This window comes from Trematomus bernacchii, unplaced genomic scaffold (genome assembly GCF_902827165.1).
Source record: "Trematomus bernacchii unplaced genomic scaffold, fTreBer1.1, whole genome shotgun sequence".
Taxonomy (NCBI): domain Eukaryota; kingdom Metazoa; phylum Chordata; class Actinopteri; order Perciformes; family Nototheniidae; genus Trematomus; species Trematomus bernacchii.
The window spans coordinates 412501-435000 of NW_022987910.1; the positions used below are offsets into that span (position 1 = coordinate 412501).

The 22500-nt window shown below is 40.7% G+C and overlaps 1 protein-coding gene across 2 annotated transcripts in view; it reads right to left on the bottom strand.

Moving 5' to 3' along the window:
* The window catches only part of LOC117470448 (cGMP-dependent 3',5'-cyclic phosphodiesterase), a 144183-nt gene that overhangs the window by 26960 nt on the left and 94723 nt on the right, over positions 1-22500 (bottom strand). For both annotated transcript variants that reach the window (XM_034115225.1, XM_034115226.1), the window contains exons 3-4: positions 2066-2155; positions 1716-1804 (exon numbers count right to left, since the gene is read on the bottom strand). In XM_034115225.1, the coding sequence (XP_033971116.1) occupies positions 1716-1804; positions 2066-2155 (179 nt within the window). The remainder of the gene's footprint in view (positions 1-1715; positions 1805-2065; positions 2156-22500) is intronic.

The following is a 22500-nucleotide window of genomic DNA, read 5'->3' on the forward strand; positions in this document are numbered from 1 at the left end:
CATTTGGGTATTTTACACAACTCTGAGGAGGAAAGCTGCAATACTGCAGTAATGGTGCAAATATGCTGTACAGCAATATAGTAACAGACGTGTTATTTCCAGTATGATTGAGAGAGTTACAGATTCTAATATATTTAAAATAAACCTGCAACCATATCTGTATACATAAAATAATTTAACAGGTATTTATTGTGAATTATTTAGATGATATTATGATATATCTATTTAAAAACATGGTGGAAATCTTTCCTTCTCAAATATTAAATATATCTTAAAAAAATATGATCTATCTAAAAATGTATAACTTGCATTTCATGGAAAATGTGAATAGCCCTTTAACAAAACAGATGGAAAATAAAACTAACCTGATATTGAAGATGTTTATGTTAAGAAATTGTATTGTGTCAATGCATCTCTGTGTTCTGTATGTTTTAGACCTTGGACAGTGAGTTATCCTCTGCAATATTTTGAACAATAGCTTGGCTGAGTAGCATCAGTTATCCTTTAAACAACCAATGGTTTTGAGGATAAACAACCATGGAAGCTGTTTGTGTGTGTGTTTTATGTGTGTGTGTGTGTGTGTGCATCTTTGCCAACAACAGGCTTGTATGTATTGAAAAGTGGGCTGAAATTAGGCTTAAAGCAAAGTGGCCTCCTCTCAGATGAGCTTACTGAATGTATGTTTGTACACGTTTGTGTGTGTGTGTATGCCAAGTGTTGATAACAGGCTTATAAAACCAGGTGAATTGGAGGGAAAAAAGTGCCCTGTAGTGCCCTGTAGCTCTTTTAATATCACCACTACCTTTAGCCTGCATGCAGCCCAGACAAATGTGTGTGTGTGTGCTCTGTGCTTGTTTCCTTGCGTGTTCCTGTCTACATAAGCATGATTGTGTGTGAGCCCATGTTTGTGTGGTGATCAGGTGTTGGAAAAAGGGTTCTTGTCTGACAAACAGATATTTTCATCTATTATGCAGTGTTGGTTTTTGCCGGAGCCTGGGCAGCGGGCACACACAACATTGTAGAGCTTCAGAGAGCACTTAAGAGAGGAGAGGATCGCTGCGTCTCACTGAGGAGCCGGGCGCTGTCACCTCGGCTATTAGCCTTGCAACGCTTCCGCAGGGAGAGGGATTGAAGGTGAGAGAGAAAGAGGAGCAGCGGGGGGAGGAATGGGGGTGAGCAAAACACAGCCGGCTTAGTGCTTCATGGCTCTTTGGGGAAAAACTAGGCTCGGAGTATGAAAAGGGCAACCACAGACTGATGCAGGGAGGTGGGGAGGTGGGACAGCTGATGACAAAAGAGGGAGAGTGTCTGTCAGAGTGAAGGATGTGAAATAAGAGGGGGTAAATGTGAAATATAAAGGGGAGAATTTCAATGAGAGAGCACTAGAATAGGGGATTGGAAATAAATAAAGAGACGGTAAAAAAATGACCTTGTGTCTCCATGATGACACTCTCTCTGTGACACTTCTGAATCTGTTTTGATGATGTGATTTTGGGAGAGGCAGCTCATAATTATTCAGGTGACACCTGCTTTAACACAGAGAAAAACAGCCGCCTCCGTTTCATCTCTCCCTTGTTTTATATGGGAGACATCCACAGTTTGCTGCTGCTGCACAAGCGAGCACAAACGCGCACACACACACACACGCGCACACACACACACACACACACACACACACACACACGCACACACACACACACACGAAGATAACACACCTGATCTTTCCCTCCTGTGGCAGTTCGTGTGGGGGGTCGTCAGATAGCAGCCTCGAGTATCCCTCCGGCAAGTAGACACATACACACTCCTGGAATAAAACACACGCATTAACATGCACATTCTTTTGTAATATTAATCTGTTTTTTTCTTTCTTTAATGAGTGATGAGGTTTATCCATTTGCATCAATGCCTGGGCCTCTGTTCCCTGGCCTTATGTCAGGGCTGAGGCTTTTAGCTCCGTTGCTCTGAATACTAACAGGAGGCTTTTAGTTTTCAGGTGATAAATCAAGGAATGAACGTCAAATATGTTGAGTAAATGTAGAGACTGCATGTGTGTTTGTGCAAATACCGTGCTGGGTAGCAGCTCCTGTATGCTGTCTCGGAGGGCCACTCGAAGCGAGCGCGCATCGACAACCGCCGCCAGCTGCAGCAAGGCATCCTGGGGAAGGACACAAACAGATGCCCTGATGTCTGTTTGCTTGTTTGTTTATGATCTCAATGTGAGCCTTCAAAAACCTGAGGCCTTGGGTATAGTTTTTTTTTTTTGTGGGTGCAAGGTTTATGTTACAACAGCTCTTCCCTATAGATATTTAGCTTGGCAGACCAAAAAGCTTCTAAAACAATATTTAGACTGTGTAAAGCAAAGCAATCTGCGCCTGTTGGAGGCACAAGGGAGGTACTTGGAAATTAACTGAACACAAACATCGTCAGGGATTACTGGAGTTAGTTCTGCTCTTCATGACACTCAATGGATTTGCTTCATTTTGGAGAAGAGGTAGTTGATTATTCATGAAAATGAAATGGTGTTTGGCGCTGCTACCGGCAACAATTGTCATGGTTCACAAATTACATCAAATATATTTACTTTCTTCTCATTGCTGTGTTCTTTAAAGATTGGATTGAAGCAATTGCAATAGAAGAGAGTGGTGGTTATCTTAATTACAGTCAGTACATCTGATCGATGTGATTCTGAGTCTGAATTGAACAAGATCTCTTTCTTTTTTGACTTAGATCAATTATCTTCCCACATCAAAATCGACACACAAATCCTGAACAGACACAAAGACTATAGCGGAAGAAAGTGACACCTCTTGAAAAATAAAGACAAGCTAATGCTTGAAACACGCTGACAACTGCATAGCTGTTGAAATTGGCAACACTCGAAAATGGTACAAAAAACTGTCAGTCCAAGCAGCGAAAAGCAATGAACAGTACAGATGGAGATAGTAAAATGTCATTAAGTTACTTAATAACAGCAAGAAATAGTTGAGAGAGATGTTCAAATACCCGACCAACTGCTATATCAAGTGGCCGTTCTTGTCCAATTTGTTAGTTTTAGAAGAAAAAGTTATAAAAAACAGCTCTTCCAATTTTGAAGTTGGAAAGGTCTTTTAGATGTGACCATCAGACAAGCACTTTGTTTCCAGCATACTAATGCCTTAAAAGGGTCAATATAACTACAAGGTGAGAGCAGTTGGTTTTCTCTTTCTGGTCCTCTGAAAGAAACTTTCTACTAATAAACATTTGCTTTGGAAACAGCGTAGACAAACAAAATGAAGACGGTAGAGCTGATCTGAGATAAGCTTCTATCTTAAGGTCACGCAAGATTGACTTTTTGCCTCCAAGATTTTCAATTTGACCTTCCACAAACATTACAAACCGGCATAGAGAGCAGCAGTGTCTCACAACTATGACTTTATTATGACTTTGTAAAATGTACATCAATATGACTACAAAACACACACTATAAGAATATTTCCACTCTGTGAGCAGTCTACTTAAATCTCTACCAGTTCCAGTTATCACAAGGCATTATTATTACATGTAACCGCAGTGTAAAAAGAGAATCTTAGTGGGACTTTAAAATCTGATCAAAGCCTGGAAAGACTCCAAAATCACAGAGGCTTAAGGCGCTGCTGCTTTTAAAACTGTGAATATGAATTGGAAAGAAGATGATGGTGTTGAAATATTGCCTGTGACAGATAGATCATCCTCTTCCAGTTGTTCTGACAAAGCTGTTAGTCTCACACTGAGGGGGTCCATCTGTCACCCTTTTTTATTTGAATTGTATTCCTCTTTTGAACCACACCATTCCCCTTTTTCTCCTTCGTTTCTCAATCACGTCCAGTATTGTGATGTACAGTAAACATGGAAAGACAAGGGAATGGCGTTAGAGGACGGAGGAGTCTTAGTGGACCGGTGAGGGGCGGTCAAGGAGTGGGTGAGGAGGAGAGAGAAAAAGAGAAGACGAAGAGTGAGAGTGGAGAGTCTTGTCATGCCTGAGCACTCAGTGTTGGTTATTACATATGATTAGCTATGATTAAATGGGATTAGCTTTGATCACTCAATCAGCCTTCCAGAGTGCTGTTGTAATGAAGTTGGAGATCTGCCAGCCCATGTGTGTGTGTGTGTGTATACGTGTGGTTGTGCATGTGTGTGTGCGTGCGTGTATGTGTGTGTGAGAGAGAGAGACATCATTTGGGAGTGTGATGCATCTTAAGCTGAGATCTTGAAAGGCTTGTGCAATGTTTGAACAAAAGTAGAACTGAACAGCGGACAAACAACGAACATCTCTGTCTCCCTGTCTTCTCCACCCTGCTGTCAAAAACTCGAAGAGGATGGATGCTGAAACCTGCATCCTTATTGGGTGGGTGTGTGTGTGTGTGTGTGTGTGTGTGTGTGTGTGTGTGTGTGTGTGTGTGTGTGTGTGTGTGTGTGTGTGTGTGTGTGTGTGTGTGTGTGTGTGTGTGTGTGTGTGTGTGTGTGTGTAGCAAGCAATAACATGTATGCCTCGGTAAATGTCAAACTCTGTCTTATGACCTTTCACAATCATTTATTGCCATAAACCTTCAAACCATCTGTTGAATTAATTTACCTGCCTCTCTACCCATCATTACACACACACACACACACACACACACACACACACACACACACACACACACACACACACACACACACACACACACACACACACACACACACACACACACACACACACACACACACACACACACACACACACTTCTTTTAGTTGCAGCTTTTATTGGACAGCCCCCTATTTTGTCTGAATGAAATCCCACTTTAACTTGATTAATTAGCTTTTTTTCTTTGCTGTAACCTCTTAAAAATGATTTTGGGGAACTGAAAAGTAAAGCTTTGTTTTTTTTAATTAAACAAGGTACTTTAGAGCTCAATAGGGGTCACCAAACGTCCCTAGCATAAGAATTAAGAAGAGCACAATGTAATCCTTCAATTAATTCAAAGCTGAACTGACAGCCTCTAGATTTTGAATGGAAATAGCAACATGGTTTCAACAAGCATGTTTTTTCTCTAATGCTTTTTCAATTTATGTGTATTTGGGTAAAGCTTTTATCTAAATTAAGTTGAGAATACCACAGGTTACATTTATAATACGGGGGGAGTCAAATCCCCGCCTAACAATAACGATGGATGGAGAACAAAAACAGCATTAAACACAATGTGAAGGGCCATAATGATGATGGTGTATATTTATTAAATGTGATGTTTAATATTTGAAGTACTCTACTAGATCTGATATTCATTCTACTCATTGAAGTAATGTAATTTTGTAACAGCAATACACTGATCTGAAGGACCATGAATTGTCTGTGAAAACAGTATGAATTTTTTATTTTTTTATTTAGCCTTTATTTATACAGGTGTAAAATCTCATTGAGACACAAGGTCTCATTTTCAAGAGAGACCTGTCAGTGGTAACACTACCACACAAAGTTACAGACAGACAGGACACTAAACACAGAGGCAACACTAAATAATCACAATTAAACTAAATGTCATGCTACTACTACTTTGATTTGTAACCATTTCATCACATCTCACCTCCACAACTGTCTCATTTAAGTCCCTGCATCAGTCGGCCCGAACACCTATGTTTGACGTTTCTCCTGCTTTCTTCAGGTTTTAGTCTCTTGCTCTTATCTTTATCTGGAGCATTACCAATCATTCGGAGCAGACTGACATTTTGAAGGACACCTGCGGTCAGCATAAATAAACACACAGTCCTCCCTCTCCGTGTCTTTATCAGACATCGTCTCAGACAAAGGCGAGCACATTCTCCTTAGGCTCCTCCGTTTATCGTTGGTATTTTGTACATCACACTGCTCATACAAAGGTCATGAGACTTTCTCCCATCTCAAATTACTCACAAGGTCTCTTTCCCAGTGAATCTAATCCTTATCTCTGGGGATGGTGAACATTTCCCACAAAGACCCTAATAAAGTCCAACTAAACAAAATGTCTAAGGTAATCACGATTGTATTCCCACACTAATGAATACGTCATCTACTGGCCGCTCAACAGATTGGCCTATTACTCAAACCTGCAGCCACAATAACATCCTCCAATTTGGTTGTATAAAGATCTATTGTCTGTCTAGCGAAGCCTTACTAATAACTGATTTATTTCTTCATCACAATCTGGATATGATTGGTTTGTGCGAAACAGGACTGAATCTTCCTAATCGGACTATACCAACTCAATTTAACCTACAACATTGATAGTAAGCTCTTAGATTTAAATAATCTCCATCAGGTATAAATTGCTTTGTCGGTTTAAAACGATTTTTCCACCTTGTGGTACTCCATAAAACCTAGTCACAAATCCGAAATAGTCCATTGATCCAACTCTTGAAGATCTCACTTTTAATTTGTATTTCTTTTTTTCTACAATGCTGTATATTCTGATAAAAAAAATACCCAGGAGTTTGCCGCTTGAATTTCTTACATTTTAAAGTGAAATTCATCAATGGTTCACTTTGCAGATACATTGAGAAAATTCAAAATAAGCAAAAGAATGAGCAATAGAAAACCCCACAAGTTGAGACATGGAATGGCTCTTTGGTGGGTCTACCTATACTACAGGTCATTAATGGGAAACACTGGGTTATCCATAGAAAATGATCATCAAGTGACTATAAAAGTAATAACGGTACATGTTTGAGTACAAAAGCCAATGTACATCCTTTGTTATCCTTTTCAGCCTGTTTTGTGACTGGAATGGATCTTGTGCTTGCTTTTGATTCCACCTCTGTGCTTCTATTTTGACACAGCAGATCTAGACTGACTGGAAAATCAATTTGCTGTCTCTGGCTTCGCTCTCGCATGGTTAACGTCTTTTTTTTTTTTATCTTTATGCCTATAGCTCAGTTAGTTGCTTTGATCACTTCAGGTCTTTCACAGGTTATCGCTACAATTATCGTTCTAGCGGGATGACCTCAGTCTCAGTACATTGTGTTTGTCCTCTATCTTACCTTCTATTTGTATTTGTACTAACTGCAGGGTTTCAACAGTAAGCGATGAGGTTGGCAGTGTCTAAAGTGTACTCCTCCTGCAGATGCTACGCTCAATTTGCTCTTCAGGAGCGCACTTAAGCTTTAAATATGTCTGTGAAGATGCACTGCAGAATGTGTAAAAAGCCATAAACAAGCTGTCCATCTACAGTGTAATGGCATGGAAATGAGATTGTCAAGAAGCAGAATCTGACTTTTGAACAAGAAAATGCTGGCTTGCTAATAAATGTTGGAAAGGAAAGAAAACACAGGTCAAAATCTTTGCCACTCACTCAATCTTTTCCCTGATACAGCAGCAATACATCAGCGTTGATATGGAGGCAGGCATTTGGAGAATAACTCCAGGAGGACAACTCTATGAAAATATTAATTAAGCCTACGACAGCGCTTCAGCTTAAGCCAAATCAGCTCTGTATAATGTCGAGATCATTTCTTTCTGAGCAGAACTAGGCCAGTTAATATTTGTACATTCTTTCTAAGGTTTATTTGAAACTGCTTTGGCTTTGTACACATTTATATATGCTGTATGATTTCAAGCTGATTAAATCAAAATGCTTTCCCGTGCACATGTATTTGATCTTTCAGCTCAGCTCTCTTGTATGCTGTATTTTACTCATCAATGGTATAATTGCATAAATGGATATACAGTTGAATTAGGTTGTGCAGGATCTGAGTGGCATCTCTTATGAATCCAGCAGCAGCAGCCACAGCGGGAGCGTGCAAAAATATCAGCAGGAAGCAAATTTGACCCCCTGAAGTGTACACCAGAGAGATTTAAAATATTCATGTTTTAAGGTGCGAGAACACGCTTGTTAAAACATATGTTATGAACAAGGAGAAATAATAGGAGGCTGGCTGGTTAAATAAATACAGTGACGTCTACAATTGCTTGCTGTATGTAACTGAAGTAAAAGAGAAAATATCTGTATTTAAGAAAGGCTATTTTAAAATCTCCTGATTATTTTTTTGGGGGGATTTTTTTTAAGTTCCCCTTTCAAGACCATTTTATAGTTTTGAGGCATGAAACTATAGAAATCAATAAATGGACGCTCCTCAAGTCAAGTTGAATCTGTTTTGTTTCTATCGCTAAAAACCCCACAAGTTAAGGCTTTACAATCTCAACAAAATACCCTCAATCATAATGCCCTCGTTTTAAATAATGAAAAACACTCCAAGGGTGAACAGATATGCAAGAGATGTGTCTCCCACACTACTACGTGGATAAATACATTTAAATATAGATTTAAAAGATATATTAATAAATTGGAAGTCAGTTGGTAAACATTGAATATCAATATTTGATCATCTGCTCCTATTTGTCTATAATTTGTCATCAGCTGTTATTTGACAACTTACATGGCTTTGCCAGAGAAGGTGAGTGCCTGCAGTTTATATGTATCTGGTGTTCATCAGTCAATGTGACATGAATGACTTACAGGTCCTGTTTAAAGACAAAATAGCCAGTACAATCGGAATAATACACACCATTTCTTTCCCTTGTGCACTTTCATCTGCCGAGGATCAAAACTGTAATCATCATCACAGTAAAGAACATCTATTGAGTTGTTTCTACTTTCCCTCTCCTTCCACAGTCAATAAAAAGTAGAGCCTTCACCAAAGTTACAGAAAAAAGGCCTTTTCTAAAGGACACACAACACCTCTGAACTTCTCCATCACTGAAGTTGTTATTACACTATCAAAAGAAACATCTCTGTGAACACATTCAAAGTGTTCCCGCAAATTATTCATAGTCATAAGCATTAGCAAGTACTGCCTTTAAGTCTATTGTATATATGAAAATGTACTGGGAAAACCTTCAAAACCTGGTGGGATATTTTACACTTTCTCAAGTCAACGCCCTATATATTATTCCTTTTGAGAAAAGGACGCACAGGATATGAGTTATTTTCCATATTAATAAACAACTGAATCCCTCCTCAGCTCTGTGGTTGAGTCAGCCCCAAATTGAGGTAGAACAAACATGCAGCCTTCACACATAACAGCTTCTGCAGCAGTGAGGGCTTTTTTCTGTTTTTCTGTTTATTTGTAATTATTATACCAAATACAGAAGAGAGAGAGCGAGAATCAGATCTTAGATTACCCAGTTAGCTGAATATTAACATGCTAAACTGGCCACATTAGATACATATGTAGCTTAGCTGAGGACCCGACCAGGAGGATTAGTTTAAGGAGCTAATTGGAGCCTTTAGGATAGCTTCCGGATTTGTTATCTGCTACATTGTTCGCAGTCTGACTCTATATATGAAGCCAATCTGCATTTCAAGAGGGTCACTGCTTGACCTTGATCTAACAGCAAGAGGATGACGGGTAATGGCATCTTACTTGCATATGATTAAAGGCATCCTCCTTCTTGCCTATAGATCTCTATGTAAAACCAACTATTTACATGTTCTAACAAGCCCCTACTAGCCCCCTTGTATTTCGGGAAATCACTAGTGTGCTCACTCCTTCGCCTGCTGCATGCTCAAATGTGTATGTTTAAGTCCACAAGGGACGACGGCTCAGTCTTTAACATTGGAGTTAAGTGAATTACTGATGTTGATTGATTTTTGCCTGTTTGAAGGTCGCTAGAGAGAGAGAGAGAGTAGTGAAAAGGGACGGATATAAAGACTTAATTACTGTTTCTGGATTCCTGTTTTAGAGAAAGACAGGCAGAATCAAGGACACATGCAAACACACACATGCACACACACACAAACACATACACAAACACACACACACACACACACACACACACACACGCACACACAGAGGGGTTTGTAGTGTTGCAGTGGGTCTTGGTTGTTATTCCAACAGAGCTGGGTCTCCAGTAGCATCACTAACACTGGAGACACATGCACTGTAGAATACAGCCAAGCCATCATGACTAGCCCCACCAGATACACACACACACACACACACACACACACACACACACACACACACACACACACACACACACACACACACACACACACACACACACACACACACACACACCACACACACACAAACACACACACACACAAAAACATCGTGTCCCATTCACATTTCAGATAATGAAAACCAAGGTCTCATGAAATGTTAAGGCAAAAGAAGGGACAAAGAACAAAGAAGAGAAAATCATTCAGAATTGTCTACATTTTCGCAATTACGCACACACAGAACGAGATAAAGGACCGGAGGTGATGGTGACCTAACACAAAAAAAGGATTTCCTTTAGACGAAATAGGGGGGTGTCCAATAAAGGCTGCAACAAAAAGAAGTGTGTGTGTGTGTGTGTGTGTGTGTGTGTGTGTGTGTGTGTGTGTGTGTGTGTGTGTGTGTGTGTGTGTGTGTGTGTGTGTGTGTGTGTGTGTGTGTGTGTGTGTGTGTGTGTGTGTGTGTGTGTGTGTGTGTGTGTGTGTGTGTGTGTGTGTGTGTGTGTGTGTGTGTGTGTGTGTGTGTGTGTAGTGAAAACGAGTGATAGGATATGTTTGAGTGAAATCTACTATACTAAGGCCAGCCAACACACCTCAAGTCATTAGTTTTTTCCCAGCATGACCCGAGGGAAGTAGATGATGGACAAAGAGATTGAGAAACAGAAGTTAACGCCTGAAAGAACAGGTAGAAAGGCAGTAATTGACAGACTAAACCAGGGGATTTCAATCCAATAAAGGCAGAAAACTGCTCGCTAATGAAAAGTCCCACATCGATTATACAAAGAGCGACGAGCCATTGGAAGAAGTTTGGAGAGAGGCCAAGAAATCCAGATACAACCGTGAAGAGTCTCTACTGTCCTATTGTCTTTATGATCAGTGTAAATACAATATGTGCTCTGTGGGTACTGTGCTATAATATATCACAGATCAACAATAACAATCGACCATTCATATCACATTGTTTGGTCGTCTCATTACACCTTCACGCCTCAATTAAAGCCTGTGGTCAGATTTCATATGAACTCATCCATAACTAATCACAAAACATTGCCATAGAAAAGGAGCAAAAGGCTCTGGCAGTAATGAACGCTGCCAATTCTGCTCTCAGTCATTCCAAGGCTGGTTTAGCATCTCCAGAGACAACAGCAGACATCTGCTCTCACCTGCTCTCTCAGTATTACACTTTAATTAAAGAGGAAACAGACAGAAATAGCTTAAAAAGTGAGCACAGCATATATTTAATCTGATTTAGGGGAGTTTGTCTATATGTAAAACCTGACTGCTATTTCATGTTAATGGTATTTTTACGTATAAGGATTTTGAATAGTTTTTTGTGTGTGCAGGTTTTCAAGCAAAATATACAAAGCTAATAGGTTTGTGTGATGTAAAAGAGGGTAACTGTAATAGTTTTATGCGTGAAATCCTTGTATTTAGATTTATTGTCTATGTTACTTGGTTTAATCCTTTTTAAAATTATATCTATGTGTTTCTCTTGCATTTGTGTTTAAATGGCCTCATTTGCATTTACTAGTGGTTTTAAATTCAAACTCAGTTTTTTTTTATCCCAACTGAGGAACGTTTGTTAGGTCCTGCTCCTGCACAAAGGTTCTCATGTGCATGACGTGATACACTGTCCTGCCGATGGTTAAAAGATATTGCACTCATCAAATTCCCATAATTATTTAAAGAAAGGAAACATATATTAACCATAGTGCTGTGGAGTCAGTGAGTTAGCTGTGGGATTCCTGTACACCCTTTGTTATTTGGTTTGCTTGTTTGCATTTTGGCTATTAGCAGTTCCTGTTTGCACTGTCATAATGGAAGCAGACAACTATAAATGAATAACTTCTGATCAAATTAATCCACAATATGATTATGATACACATATCCCTGCAAAGTGGAAGTCATGCTGAATCAAATATCATATGTATTACTTTTCATGCTGCACCATATCTCATTTAAAATGCTCCGACTGTCATGAGTTCTCACCGCAGAGATGGATTGTCTCAAATGTCAACGACTGCCAATTATGGCCTCTTCAGAAATCATGGCTGCTCAATAACTACCTTCTGATTATCTAACCATTGTGTTTCGTATGATAGGACGATGATACCTGATCTTCTCCTTTTTCTCCTTCTAGCTGCACTGCTGTAAGGAGCATTTCAAAGCTCATCGCAGGCAAAAGGGAGAATGATGAGAGAAAAACACCCCTTCTTTCTCTTTCACCCAAACTGGCAGGTACTGTAGGCCACAATAACACTCTCCATTCTTCCTCTTCGCCTTTCTTTCTCAACCTTTCGCTCATCTGTATCAGAGACACACTCTCCCTTTTTGTCCTCTGTTCCTCTCTCTAATGTTATGCATCGTCTCACTATTTCAATTTTACACCCCCCTTTCCATCTGCCACTTTGTCACCTGTTATATGTCCCTCACAGCCCACAATGCCCCTCTCTCTCTCTTTCCATCCTTTCCTTTTCTCTTTGTCTCCGCTGCAGGTGTTTGACAGTCATACTGTCGTCATATGGCTGTTGTTCTATTTTAATCTGACTCTTCGGTTCAGGAACAGACACCCACATGCTCTCGCCATTCTCTTGCTCCACTGGCTCTCTATTCACTGCTTTGTATCCTCCTGTAGGCTTTTTACCCTGCTCGAACTTCATTTCTCTCTTTCGCTTGAAGCTTATGTTTTTCCTCTCTTTCTCTTATCATCTCCATAAATATGTCTGTCTGTCTGTCTGTCTGTCTGTCTGTGTGTCTGTCTTTGTCTGTCTGTGTGTCTGTCTGTCTGTCTGTGTGTCTGTCTGTCTGTCTGTCTGTCTGTCTGTCTGTCTGTCTGTGTGTCTGTCTGTCTGTCTGTCTGTCTGTCGTTCTGTCTGTCTGTCTGTCTGTCTGTCTGTCTGTCTGTCTGTCTGTCTGTCTGTCTGTGTGTCTGTCTTTGTCTGTCTGTCTGTCTGTCTGTCTGTCTGTGTGTCTGTCTGTCTGTCTGTGTGTCTGTATTTGTCTGTCTGTCTGTCTGTCTGTCTGTCTGTCTGTCTGTGTGTCTGTCTGTCTGTCTTTGTCTGTCTGTCTGTCTGTCTGTCTGTGTGTCTGTCTGTCTGTCTGTCTGTCTGTGTGTCTGTCTGTGTGTCTGTCTTTGTCTGTCTGTCTGTCTGTCTGTCTGTCTGTCTGTGTGTCTGTGTGTCTGTGTGTCTTTGTCTGTCTGTCTGTGTGTCTGTCTGCCTGTCTGCCTGTCTGTCTGTCTGTCTGTCTGTGTGTCTGTCTGTGTGTGTGTCTGTCTGTGTGTGTGTCTGTCTGTCTGTCTGTCTGTCTGTCTGTCTGTCTGTCTGTGTGTCTGTCTTTGTCTGTCTGTCTGTCTGTCTGTCTGCCTGTCTGCCTGTCTGCCTGTCTGTCTGTCTGTACTTGCACGGTATGCACATACTTGGACATGCACTTTCACACTTACATGCATATTTTAACATATTCATAAATATTAATATTCTATATCTTTAATTGGTTTTTAAACATATTCAAATTATTCTTTATGAACACCTACATGTACTATTCTGTGTTTCTATCTCATTCCTGTTTCTGTTATAATATCTGAATTTCCCTACGGAGATGAATAAAGATTTATCTCATCTTTCTTTATGCTTTTTGCACATTATCCACTTAACATGTTAGTGATAACATGACATTATTAAAAAGTGATGAATTAGTTAAATTGCCTGCTTCTACTAAAAGGATTTTTCAAGAAGAGTTCAGACAAGTGAACAAGTTTATAGCTGCCTTGGAAACTGCTTGCATGCCACTCTCAAAAAACAAATCACCACGGAAACAGATAACCCATTTGCCATATAGATCACAATGCAGCACTGAAAATGTCAATTTGCAAAACTCTTTAGTACTTAAAAGTGAATTGTAGAAGTTTTGGAAGGTGTGGATGACGTGGGCATGCAGATAGTGACGTCTGATCAGAAAATGCCTCAGCATGTCATTCTAAAGGACATACAGTCATTTAAATTGCAATAATTGCTGTTACATGAATGTGGGACATTGTATCTCCTACATATGTTGAATTGCTTGACAGGTTTAACATGTTGGTATGTTCAATTGATCTGCTGTTTCCTAATTAACAAACCAATGTAACGCTAGCAATTCATTATCATTACCAGGAAGTGTATACATTGAATACTGTCTCAATTCTCCCTGTAATTAATTATCTTAATAAGTCTTAAGAGTCACATACATTTCCTTCTGGTAATACATATGAAGATATTCGAAAATAAATGTGCATATTTTTTGTTTTATATTTAGTGCAACATAACTTCAGTATGTCAAGTTGCTGCTGTTGTTGTCTCTGCTTTGTGTTTTCTTCAGCTTGCACAAGCTAGATCCATACAGCAAGTGGCTGCTGGAATTAATCAGGTTTGAAAATAGTTGCAGGGCCAGAAAATTCTGAGTTGTAACAGACTGAATCCATTTCATTTTTTTATTATCACTCAGAGGGACATCCACTAGAAACAACCCTTGGGATGCAGTTGGCAACAAGTTAGAGTCTCTTCTGATCATTCCTTTAAAGTGGACCTATCATGCTATATTTAAATGATATATTGTAGGGCCATACCTATATAAGGTATATTTATACGTTTCTGTTTTCAAAATACCAAACAGATCATGCATTTTAGCCATGCCTCATTTCGCTCTATGTGCTGTTTGCTGTCTACGGGTCTGATTCTGCTGACCACGCCCCCCTGCAGGAGAGGGGAGACGTGCTCTGATCAGCTGCTGGGCTGTCAGAAGAGGGGGAGAAAAATAGATCTCCGTCCTCCGTGTTTTATTATATAGAGTCGTTATTCATTTGTTTTAAAGCTCAATAAATAACAAAGAAGACCTTTGACCGGCACTTTTCTAATTTTGTCCGGAAGATTTAAACTATAATGGACATCTTGACCGGCGAAAGAAACTGAAACTGAAACTCTGCCGCACGGTCCCCTCGTTCCTTGGAAGAGGCAGAGAGGTGGGTGTTTGTCATCTGCTGGTGGACTAACCGGAGAGAATTACAGTGCTTGCCTCGACGGGGAGGGATTGCATTGAATTAAAGCAGCGCTGCGGTTGCAAACGTTTGCCTCGGGGAGGGAGAAAAAAAGACACAGCGGAGAATAAACAGAAGGGTAACCATGGTAACTATGGGCGGGAAGTCTTCTTCGCTGCTTTTGTGGCAGACTACAGCGCCACTTACAGGCCTGGCATATGTACTACAGCGTCTCCAGCGCTTTCGAGCGGCAATGGCCGGCCGTGGCCCAACCCCACATTCCCCTGATAGGTGGAGAGTAGGCCCAATAGCCGTAGCGCCACTTCTGTGACGTCATAGAAGTGTTCAAATCTGGATCAGTCTGTATCAGATCCGTTGCAGCCCCTTTTTTAGAGATTTGGGTATGGAGGAAAATAGAGAGGGTTGTGTTTTCTGACACTTGGTGAGTTCCCTGGAACACCGGGGACACATATTCATGTATAAAAGACGTACAAAAGTGCATTTTGCATGATAGGTCCCCTTTAACTTTAAAGCAGGATAATTGGATGTTACTTGGAAATAACAGACCGGCTGAGTCAAAATATGAATGAGTATGTGATATAAACCTCAGCAGAAGTAAAATAAACTGTACATTTCTGTGTTGTTTTGGGAGTTTTGTTTGTGATATTTTTAACTATAGACTTGGAGCCACAAAGCCTTCACTGTTTCTTTGTTGAATCTGAGAGGCAGCCAACATACTGAATAGAAGCTATTATTACTCTGTTCACATACACCTGCAAAGAAATCACTGTTCTCTGCGCTGGTGAGAAATCTGGAAACAAATGTACTTTCCAGACTTTCCAGAATTATGCTGTATTAAATATACAGTGATTAACACTTGACATGTTCATACTGTGTATGCCTGTCTATTTCAATTGTTTTGCTCACAGCCACATCTTATGTAGCTCTCCACAGTGGACTTGAAACATAATTTTAAATGTGTCCTCACTCTATGTCCATCTACAGCTCAGTTCATTGTCAACACTCTTAAGTGTTTCTTTTTTGGTCAAGTAACAGGAAGTCAGGAAAACCGACATACATGCAGAAACAAAGAGAGAGTTGTATTCCCAACGCACACATGATGAGACACTTGCTATTTTAACCGCGTAGCCTTTCGCCGACTCCCGCCTCCTGTTCAACACGTCACTGTGTGAAAGGCTGTGTGTGCTCGTGTGTGTGGGATCTCACTTCAAAGTGTACACCTGGGGCAGCTACTGCACGTGTCAAATTAAAAATGAAAATGTATTAAATTGAATTACAAACATGGTGTGATTAGTCCACCCAAACCCACATAAACAAACACACACACACTCACAAATGGAAATATGCACAGGTGCAAGCTCACAAATGTGATTTTAATGATTGAATAACTAGCGAAAACATGACATATTAGATGCAAAGAACTCAAATATAATAAACACGTGAGGTAATTTAAATGCTTTGCTGTACTGTATTACACTAATGAGATTTAGAGACTATGTTTGTTTGTGTGTGTTTGTGTGTGAGTGTGTGAGTGTGTGTGTGTGTGTGTGTGTGTGTGTGTGTGTGAGTGTGTGTGTGTGTGTCTATTGGTGTTTATATATGTGTGTGTGTGTGTGTGTGTGTGTGTGTGTGTGTGTGTGTGTGTGTGTGCGTGCGTGCGTGCGTGCGTGCGTGCACTATGCCATTGTTTAGGGCTAGAATACATTTCCTGTTAAAAATTCCAGGAAGGACCCATGGGAGCTTCCTTGTTTATCTGTTCAGGAACACACACACACACACACACACACACACACACACACACACACACACACACACACACACACACACACACACACACACACACACACACACACACACACACACACACACACACACACACACACACACACACACACACACACACACACACACACACACACTTTTACGCAGGACAGTACAATGCCTCGGTCTCCTGGTGTTACCTCTAACTCTCCTTGACATTTTGCTCACCTCTCTTCCCTCCAGTTTTCCTTCTAGGTCATCTCATGTCCCTTTACTCGCTCCTCTCCTTTCCCATGACCTCTTTTCCTTTTTTAAGTGTCCTTAAATATATCTTAGGTCACCTTGGGAATGTAGGTGTGTGTGTGTGTTTGTGTGTGTGTGTGTGTGTGTGTTTGCTTATGAAGTACAAAATGAGTGGTGACAGCACACAGCTCCAAGCTGAGGGAGGGTACCTCAAGTCTCTACTCAGATCCTGAATTGTGTATTTGTGAAAGATGTATGAATAAATAACAATTCAAACATATTTCTGGAAAAAATAATGCAGAAACCGTTTTGGTATTTGAGCGAAACAGTGACATTTGGTGAAATACGACCTGAATCTCATGAATAATTGAACTAAAAACCTTTAATATGATTGCACAGTAACTGATGAGTGTGAAGTTGTGTTTGAGTTGTTGAGGGGAAGGAAGGGGTTGGGGGAGTTTTTCCTGTCATATGAGTAATACATATTTCCTAAGCTCCTGTGTGCTGATGCAATATTCCTGCTGGATGAAAGCATAGGAATCACACAGAAACTGATAACAGATATTTTGGACGTCTTCAGGTGTGAACAAGTTAGAGGAGTGAGAATGGGTGAGTAGTAAACTGCCGTGATGACAAATTCTTCTCTCATCATTCTTGGCAGGGGACAAAGTCACCGCTACACTCAGGTTGGTAACTACAATTATGGCGTCATATTTGCGTCCTATGTCTCGAGCTTAATACACAGTCAAAGTCCTTGTGCACTAATTCAACACCCAAGATTTGTACAAGCAGCTGCGAGATAGAAACCAAACAAAGGAAGAGGCAAATAATGTCTCCTGCGTGAAAGAACTAAGCAGCATTGCACTAAGCAGCGACAGTATGTCTGCTTGGGGAGCGCTGCGGGGCATACACACTCTCTCAGGTTCACTCGGCTCTCCAAGTTGACGAGTTCTAGCCAATCAGAACCAGAGTAAGGTGGGTCGTGAATTTTATATCATTTCTATCCTTAAAGAAGGTCTATTATGCTTTTTGGGGTGTTCCCTTTCCTGTAGGGGGTTATATAGGTTGTGCGCATGTAATAGGTCTCCATAAGTTAAAAGCCCAAAGCTCCCTCCAGAGGGAGATTCTCTCACACACACTCCCCCCGCCTTCATTGGACATTCGTTTACTTCTGTAACATAGTGACATCATGAGCAGACTGGGCTCTGGTTTCAGACAGAGGGGGAAAAGAGGTGCTGCAGCACAGTCAGTATGAGACAAATAAAGTGCTTTTTGAACACTAAAGCATATAAACATGTCATAGTAGAAACACAAATGACAAATATGAACCTGAAAAGTAGCATAATATGTCCTCTATAAACATGCATCCCTATTTTAAAAGGATTATCCTGCTTAGTAGCATGCACTTGGTGAAAGACAGTTTGTACTAGACAGGGCTTAAAGGAATGGTTGGTATCCATCAACTCCTGAGCGAGTTATCGGGCTCTTTAGCTGCTAAAGACTGTGTTCACAAGCTAATCACAAATTGTGAATGTCTGCTGTTTACTGCTCAGCAGAAAGAGAAGAGTGGGTTTTAAAGTTACTTCCCTGACAACAGCTGCCTGCTCAGGCCTTAAAACTACACTATAAGAGTGATGGGTGTGAACCAAAGAGGTAAACTTGCTGGTAGACAGTTAAACAATAAGCTGGAACTCACTTTAAAGCTCCATAAAATCGAGGAGGGCTGCAGATTCGGGTGATAATTCAAAGTTAGTTTATTACCTTTCACAATGTCACTGTTTTCACATTGTCATTTGATCAAATGTTATAAAAATATAAATTACTGCCACTTAAAGTTTTAGTCTGTTGGAAGGTCAAAATTAAAATGAAATATTTCAAATAAAAAAAATAGTATCATCATTTGTCAATTCATCCAATTTAGTTTAGACATGTTTTCTTGTAATACTGCTGGCACTGAATCAACTGAAGTATGCCCTTGGTTAGATGAATGCATGGTGCACTGTTTGAGTTGGCAAAGAGTATGATTCAGGGCAATAATGATAAACCATGAACATAATATGGAACAAGCCCAGAAACAGTAATTACACGCTGGCAAGATGGTTTATTAATTGAAGTGAGCTAATGTGTTGCCTTTGGATAATTAAACAATGTCTGTGACATCTGAGAACAAAGTTTATTCAGGGGGAACTTGTAATGCTGAATTTTGAAGGGGGGGGGGTCATGTTTTAGATGTTTTAGTATCCTTCAAAAAGGTAATCAACTGTGTGAGAGTGTTTATTTCATCTCCTTATTATTTATCATAAAGCCAGCACCATGGTGGATCAATGGTCGGTTTAAATTATGTATATTTGGGGGATTTTGGTTTCCTGCCACAGTGAAATCTGAACTGGAAGTGACTGCAGGTGAGATTTGTTTGTCTCCCTGTGTTCTCACACTGCGATAAATTGGCAAACGGTCCAGTTTTTGTCCATGCTTTTATCTCATCATGTCAGGTCTTTGCTGTTGGCTTGTTCTCCCGCCTCAGTCAGTCAACAATGAACTGGCTGCAGCTGTGGCAGGGCGCTGCTGCCAGACAATTGACAAACACTCTCTCAGGTCCCGAATCACCTCGTGGTCCCCGTCTCATCGGCCCCCAATGAAATACATATTTGATTCTGAAATCTTTTTTTGTATCATTCAAAAGTAACATGGGCATTCTGATCTTGAAAGGTGCTACACACAATGCTTTCCCCCCCCTGAGGTTATTTATATTGCAAAAAGGGAAAGAATTCATCTCATCCTTCATGTTACATTTTTTTTTTTGTGGAAATCCAACACGCGCCTGTGATGGATGATGTTAAATTAATTATTCACCGGCTGCTGTTGGAGGTGAAAACATGAGCTGCTGCCAATAATTACACCAAACAGTATTTTATTTATATTAAACCTTTGTCCTTCACACTCCATTATGTTTTCAACATTGAGTGTGGTAGCCAACTTACATTTTTACTGACAACTATGTTGCCAATGTCCTGCTGCCCTCATATTTCATTAAAAAAGAAGGAGCAGAAGAAGAAGGGATGGAGAGGATGGAAGGTGAAGAAGGAGATGTGATGAAGAGATGTGAGGAGGAAGAGGAAAAGGAGGGGACAGCAAGACCTTTTTCTAATGAGGCTAACTGTGTGCTCACAACAGGACACCACACACTCAATCAATACTTGCCCCAGAGGTCACACACACACACACACACACACGCACACGCACACGCACACACACACACACACACACACACACACACACACACACACACACACACACACACACACGCACGCACACGCACAAACACAGAGCTGTGTTGCTGCCGCCACAGGCCATATTTCCGACTAAAGGATTCCTGCCACTGACACACAGTCAGAGCGGACCAGACAGGAAGCCTGCTTTGACAGAACATAAATTAACACTCGCTCACTCACACACACAGAAACAAACACACACAAGACACACGTCAGATTATGGTGTACCAAGGAGGCAGCAAAGTGAAGAAACAATTTGTGTGAAGACACTGCAGACGTCATATTGCTATCAGCTTGAGGGTTAATCTACTCTCGCTGAACAAGGCGTCTGTTGAACTGAATGGAAGAAACGCGTCTGCTTTGTTAAGTCCGACACATGTTCAATCTGTGCAGAAAGGAGGAGACGCTTGACAAACTGTAAATCTGACATTTCTGCTGACTAAATGGAAAAAAGCTAACATATTGAAATGGAAATAAATTAAATGAAGCAGCCTAACTCATGCCTGCATGCATTTCAAATGCTGACACACACGCACACATTCAGGCACCCTTGTGAGGTCCACTTAGCTTATTGGACAGGAAATGATTGATAGGGAGTTTAGTGATGGATGGCAGCTATTTCACATACAAACACACACGACACACGCACACTGATGCAAAACCAGTGAAATAACAATATTAATATGTATTATATCATATGTTGTATCTTGCCCAAGGCTGCCTTATCAGGGACTTGCAGAAGTCTACTTTGAATTTCAAAATAACTATGTGTGTATGCGTGTGTGTGTGTGTGTATGTGTTGCACTGTCATTGTCTGTCAACAGTGGCGGCGCCAGGGTATGGCTGGGGTAGGCTACAGCCATACCAAGAAATGGCTTAGCCCCACCATAGCCCCACCATGAAAAGTGATGCAAATTCAATTAAATAATAAGCGAAATGCTAAATGTTGAGAACACGGATTGCGAAAATATACGGGTCGTGTCCACAGCACACAAACTGATCCTGCTGTAACAACAAGTGCACGTTATGATGCAATATGGTTGAGACCATTCGGGCTTATGCTATAAGAGGGGTGCAAGGAATAGTCTAAGTAGTGGGGGAGTTTTATACACTAAAGGTGTGGAAATTCTCTGGCGTTATAATATCAGCGCGGCCGCGGTCAGATCAAAATGCCTCCGAATGCAATTTGAATAGACCTACAGCCAATCAGAGCAACGCAACGTTGGATCTGCGTCATGCCTTATTGATTGAGATCAATCGAAACCGCCATTCAGTATCCCCATTGGATCTTCAACGTGTACTATCATACGTCACGTTCACAGTGATCCCTTTTTATTTACTACAAGACAAATGTGCCGTTTTATTTCATACAGTTCCATTTTGATTGAGACAGGGAAATAATCTAAACCTCACGCGTGGCGTTTCACTGTCAAGGGGGGCGATATAGCGTGTATGTAATTACATTGCAAATACTGACTTGAGCACCACCACTGTATGGGTTAGCCCTACCATAGATTACCCAACAAAAATGCTCTGGCGCCGCCACTGTCTGTCAATACAAGTTTAATTCAGCAGAGGCATACCATTTTAGGTGCCTGTCACAACTGAACAGTTTGCTGCTGAAATAAGCATAAATGCACGTTTTACATCATAAAACAGCTGCACACCTTTGGTGCGCACATTTCCAAATACATTTGACCTGGAAAATCCAGCCGCTGTTTGTTGTTGAAACTATTAGGCTGCTGAAATTGCATTTTCACATTTTTGACAGAGGTAACAAAAGATGGCACCACTTTGGCTGCTAGAAAAGAAACATATTATCATCTATTCTCCATAGCTGCTTTACGAATAACAACTCAATACGGAGCGCACCAGCAGCAGGCAGAGGTGTGATATTTGTTGACCACGTTTACAAAGAAGAACTGAAGTGTTCTAAGCTATCCCTGTGTGTGTGTGTGTGTGTGTGTGTGTGTGTGTGTGTGTGTGTGTGTGTGTATGTGTGTGTGTGTGTGTGTGTGTGTGTGTGTGTGTGTGTGTGTGTGTGTGTGTGTGTGTATGTGTGTGTGTGTGTGTGTGTGTGTGTGTGTGTGTTTAGAGTTTACAGTCAGGCCATGAAGTGTCTGTCACAAACATTCTCAAACGCTCAAGGTTGAGTGTGAACCCTTTTATCATACATGTAGCTACGCGACTTAAAGTGTTATTACCAGTTTGAGTTTGAGTATG